Here is a 5,975-nt window from a genome sequence, read left to right on the forward strand (position 1 = left end):
TATTCCAGACTCTCTTTGTGAATCACACCACATGGTATTGTGTATGGGTTTGTTCAGGGGTCTAAGCCTTGAGTAATGACACACTAAACATCAGCGAGATCACAGGAAATGTGACAGCTCCTCATGTGCCATCAGTCTTCTTGTCACCAGAGAACACAATCCACTCACTCTGATATATGGTTCCTCAAAAGATTTGGTTCCATGTAACAAATTATCCTGGAAGGATATCATGGCCCCATTGTTTTTTATTTTAAAGTCACAAGTTAAGACCTCAAAGACATGTAAGTAACAGTATATGAAAATTCATGTTTCCGCCAGCAGATTTTGTGCCGTGATAAAATCACTTTGTTCTCCAGTTTGGAGTCTAGGGAAGAATCAAGTCATTGTGTCAATTACTTAAAATTCCACAGTGCCTGCACCATTTGGCCAAAGAATGCTAAGAATTTGCAGCTGTTACTCCCAAGAAAGGTTTCTAACTGGGGCAGAGGCTGCTGTTTAACACACAGCTGTTGTTAATTTGAGCTGAAGATTTTTAATTGCCTTTGTGTGGAGACATTAAATAACATTTTAGAGGAACAAAAACTATAATAGTCATATTAGTAGGATTCTGAAGGAAGAAAATAATTGGAACACAGCATTTTTGCCTTGTAAGCCAAGTCTGGAAATCTTTTCCACATGACCAGCTTCCAGCCGTCCCAGGAAAAGCATTTCCAGGTAAATCTGGCCACAGAAGCCTTTATGGCCTTTGCAGGAGCTCAGCTGCTTGCTCCCCTCAGTCATTTATCTCGAAGCACTTCTTCCCCTGAGTGGCCTTCTCTTGTCCCCACTCTCTGTTCCTGTTACATCAGCAGAAAGGAGTCATAGTGCTTGCAGCAGACGTAGCCTTAGCTGGCATTGGCTCCTCCTGAAAATGGTTTGTATTATTCCGCTGGCCTCTGTAATTGCTGTTTTCCTGTTACATCCAGCCCAGCCAGGACAATGCTGTGAGGGGTCTGAACCCTCTCCAGTCGGTTTAGAGCAGCTGCATGGGTGAGCAGAAGATAGAAAACATGAACCTTTCCTGGATTTCCTCTCAAGGCAGAAAAGGAATGAGAAGCCTTCTACAAAGGGAGACAATTAATGTGGTCCCTTCAGAGGGCAGTTGCCAACTGCACTGAGAAAGAAGTTTTGAATATAAAGAGAAGCAAACCAGGAAAATTGCATAATACGTCATAAATCCTCACTACCATACTAAAATGTCAATTATGTTTTGCATTTTAACATTAAATATTCCCTTTTAACAGGAAAACTGATTCATCAGACATTTATGGAGTACTGACTACGTGCAAGGTGCTGTGCTTGGTACTGAGGGCACCCAGGGAAGTCTCCAGGGCAGAGGGTCTAGTGAGGGACCTGGAGACCAAGTGCGAGACAGGCAGAGAGCATCCAGGTGCTGGTCACACCAGTCCCTGCAACAGAGTTGAGGGCAAGGGGGCTAGATCCTGCCACAAGGGGGGAGCATCTGATCTGGGCCCAAGGGACGAGGAGCATCTTGATAGTTAGGAAAGAGGATGGATGTGTAAAGAAAATGTGCTATATACAGTGGGATCTTATCCAGCCATGAAAAGAAGGAAATCCTGCTGTCTGTGATGTGGATGAACCTGGGGGACGTTATGCTGAGTGAAATAAGCCAGGCATAGAGAGAGAAATCCTGCGTGACCTCACTTATATATGGAATCTGAAAAAGCCAAACTCATGGAAGCGGAGAGTAGAATGGTCAGTGCCAGGGGCTGGGGGAGGGGGAAATGGGCAGATGTGGTTAAGCGATACCAGCTTTCAGTTATGAGATGAATGCATTCTGGAGACCTAATGTACAGCATGGGGACTATCGTTAATAAACCATATTGTATACTTGTAATAGCTAAAAGTATTGATGTTAAATGTCCTCACCACACACACAAAAAAGGTAACTGTGTGAGGTGATGGATATGATAAGTAACATTATGGTAATCAGTTTACAATATATGCAATATCATCAGGTTGTAGACCTCAAATCTATGCAGTCTTGTCAATTATACCTCAATAAAGCTGGGGGAGATATGGAGAGATAAGAGGAGGGAGGAAGGGCCTTTCAAGCTGAGGACCAGGAAGAGCAAAAGCACAGTGGCCCGGAAAAGAATATCTTGTTGAAGAAACTGTGTGTGGTTGCAGGTGACAGTGTTGGGGGAGGTGGAGAGGTCAAATGGGACTAGATTCCAGAGGGTTGAAATGCCACTCTAAGGAGTTTGGATTTTTATTCTTTGGGGCATGGGAAGCCATTGAATGCAATGGAGCTGGGGAGTGGCGTGCTTTTCAGGCACATCACCCTGCGAGCAGGTCTGCTGCACTCCAGAGCCCCACGCATTCCCACTAGAGTGTGAGGACTGAGCAGTGGCCTCGTAGGTCTGGCCATGGCGGGGAAGAGAAGGGGACGCCTCTGAGAGCCAGTCTGGGCTTCAAGTCCTAGGCTTGCCAAATCAATGGGGCTAACTTCTCTGCGCCTCTGCTTCCCCACCTGTAAAATGGGGATAATAACAGTGCCTGCCTCTTAAGGTTATTTTCAATTAATACACATATATGCTTAGAACAGTGACTGGTACAAGAGCACTTGGGAAAGTTTAACTATTTTTATTTCAGATGTAAAATCCTATGACGTAGCAACTAGTTGAACTTGGGGGCAAGGGATCATCAAAGGCAGACACCCAGAATTAATAATCATAGCTAGGGAAAAAAACAAACAAAAAATCACATTGAGGGACATTCTACAAGATCACTATGTGTAATATAAAAGTGTCAAGGAAACCCAGAGGAACTGTTCCGTACTGACAGAGACCAGAAGGACATGGCAGCTAAAGGGAATGCGTGATTCTGAACTTGATCCAGTGGCTCAAGGGACATTTTTGAGTCAACTGAGACAATTCAATTGAAATCTGAATAGGGTCTGAGGATGTAGTTGAGTAGGAGGATGTGCTTGTTTCCTTGTTCATAGGAAATGTTGCTAAAATGTTCTGAAGTGATGAGGTAACATATTCTCAAATGTTTCAGAAAGTTCTCTGTACTCTACTTACAACTCTTCTGTAAGTTTGTGATAGTCTGAAAATAAGAACAATTTCTTTTTTAAATTAACAGCTGGCATTTGTTGAGTACTCACTAAGTATAAGGCATTGTAGCCAGTACTTTGCACACGAGCAGGTTCAGTTCCCCAGGAAACTTCTCAGAGTTGCACCTCTACCAAAACAGAGTCATGTGCCCCTCCTCTGCCCGAATAGCAGCCCGAACTCCTCCCCATTAGACCACCGCTCGTTGTCTGTCTGTAATACCTGCCCCCTCCAGTAAGCCCCCTTCTTTGGGGAGGGGAACATTGTTTGACAGCTGGCCAGTGTGGGGATCTGAACCCTTGACCTTGGTGTTATAACATTGTGCTCTAACCAACTGAGCTAACCACCCAGCCCCATGGATAGTAAGTTTTTGAGGGCAAGGATTCTATCCAATTCCTCATTGTGTCCATGGCTCCACCACGGCTCCCAGTACGTGTAAATTCTCAGTACATGCTTGGTGAAGGAAGCACTGAGGCTGGCTCACCACGGTGACTACAGTCAAAAAAAAAAAAAAAAAAGGGAGGCACCATTCTGGGGACGCATGTCTGATACATGACTTCTTTTCAAGGTGGCCCTGGCTCTGGCAAAGGCACACAGTGTGAAAAGCTGGTGGAAAAGTATGGATTTACACATCTCTCGACTGGTGAACTCCTGCGTAATGAGCTGGCATCAGAATCTGAAAGAAGCAAATTGATCAGAGACATCATGGAACGTGGAGATATGGTGCCCTCAGTAAGCAACACCGCCTGCCCCCCAGTGCTGCCTGCACCCCAGAGCTGCCTGCCCTGGCTGGAGGGATATTTGGGGCTGTTGCAATGAGTCTGAGCTGCTGGAACAAAGAAACCCAAAGGGGCAATAACTGTATTTTATTTCCCTCTGCTGTAACAATCCAGTGGCCAGCAGGCCTGCAGCAGAGAGTGCATCTACCCAACCAAGTTGTGCAGGCCCAGGTTCCTTCTTTCTGGTTGCTCTGCCAACCCCTTCAATGTTAGCCTATTTCACATGTTCCCCCAAAACTGATCCCCATTTTAGAGTAAAAATCTTCAAAACAGAGGTGAGTGTGGTGCTGTACAGCCTAGAATTAGAAAGCACTGGAAAATAAAAAATATCATTGTTCTAGTTCTGGGAGATATGATAGCATTATCTTAAATATAGAATTTAAGGATCTTGATATATTGCTTTTGTAATTTAAGTAAAGATATCTCTTTTTATATCTTTTTTATTTTCAAGTCACCATCCATCTCTTAGAAGCTGTATACATGGATATCAGAAAATATTCATCCGTGCTGTAGGTCCTAGGTCCCCTGCTAGGCTATTAGCTAACAGTCCCTATTAGCTAACAGAGCTTTCCGCTTCCTCTTACCCACTTGCAGTCTGCTTCCCACCTGGATGCCAGAACGATCCTGATGAAAGGAAAATACCACTGTAGTTGCCTCTTAGCCAGCCTCTTTGTACCCACTCTGTTTTCCCATAGTTGACTCTTTTCATAGCAGCCAGAGTGATTTCTTTAAAACTTTTATCAAACTGTGTTATTGCCTTCCAAAGTCTCCACACCACACTTACAATGAAATCCAGAGTCCATCCCATGGCTCTGGACTCCAGCGACCTCTCCAAAGCTATTTGCCACCACGCACACAGTGCGCACTCCCATCCAGTCATTGGCCTCCTCGTTGTTCCCCCACAAGCCAGGCTGTTCCTGCCTCAGGACCTTTGCACTTGCTGTTTCCTCAGCCTGAGTACTCTTTCTTCATATATTCAAAGTTTGCTCCTTTACTTCATCCAGATCTCTGCTTAAATGTCATAATTTATCAGAGGCCTTCCCTGCCCACCCTATCTAAAATAGCAGCTCCAGCATTCTATATCTCTTTGCTGTGCTTTAATTTTGTGCCTATAGGTTATCCCTCACTGATTCTTTATTCTAAATTATTTTGTTATCTATTGTCTGCCTTCCTCCCTAGAATATGAGCTTCATGAGGAGTTAATTCACAATTATCTAGGGATAGATTGTCACCACCATGCTTGTGATGGCTGAATTTCCCAAGCCCCTGCCAAAAGCCAGGGAGCCAGAGAACAGGAAATTCCTCCATTTTAGCAGCTGATTTCATTTTTCCTTCACCCATTCCCAAGCTTCCATGTATCCCTACTCCCTTATTTTCCATAAGCACTTGTTAAATCAAAAATTTCAACAGAGAGCAATGTTGCTAGAAAATGCTACTTCACATCTTCTGAAAGTCTTCTCAAGTCAGTGGATGTCAAATTTTGTAAAATATTTACTGGAAAAAAATTAACAGTGAAATTCATCTTATACCATGTTTTGTCTAGCTTTAAACTGCCCTTCCACCTAATTCATGGAGGGCTACCGTGTGAAATATGGCTACCATATTTCATCTAATCTAAGATGCCATTATTTTAAGACACCCCAGTAAAATGTGATCGGTAAGAATGTATCAGTAAGAAAAAACACAAACAATTAAAGTATGCCCCAGCACTGATTGTAAGATACCTACCAATTTCACAGACACTAAAATGTGAGGGAGGAGGTGGAAATGAGACTTAGAATTGATGAAACATGGTGTATTGCTGGCTGCGGTTGATCTTATCCGAACCTCCCTCCCTCCTGAGTGGGGCGACTGAGGGAGACTTGTGATGATGCTAATGCTGTTCGGTGGACGAGCCTGGGCCCTGACCACTCTCCCTCTGCTCCAGGGTGTCGTTCTGGAGCTCCTGAAGGAGGCCATGGTGTCCAGCCTCAGCAACACCCAGGGCTTCCTGATCGACGGCTACCCTCGGGAAGTGAAGCAAGGGGAGGAGTTCGGACGCAGGGTGAGCTGTTGCTATGGGGATCGTTCCAGAAAAAAA

The 5,975-nt window shown here is 44.4% G+C and overlaps 1 protein-coding gene across 1 annotated transcript in view; it reads left to right on the plus strand.

Annotated features, from left to right (window-relative positions):
* Positions 1-5,975, plus strand: part of AK5 (adenylate kinase 5) — a 75,737-nt gene that overhangs the window by 37,744 nt on the left and 32,018 nt on the right. The window contains exons 3-4 of the mRNA XM_008568358.1: positions 3,685-3,848; positions 5,823-5,939. Coding sequence (XP_008566580.1) covers positions 3,685-3,848; positions 5,823-5,939 — 281 coding nt within the window. The remainder of the gene's footprint in view (positions 1-3,684; positions 3,849-5,822; positions 5,940-5,975) is intronic.

This window comes from Galeopterus variegatus, unplaced genomic scaffold (genome assembly GCF_000696425.1).
Source record: "Galeopterus variegatus unplaced genomic scaffold, G_variegatus-3.0.2 Scaffold404, whole genome shotgun sequence".
Lineage (NCBI taxonomy): Eukaryota > Metazoa > Chordata > Mammalia > Dermoptera > Cynocephalidae > Galeopterus > Galeopterus variegatus.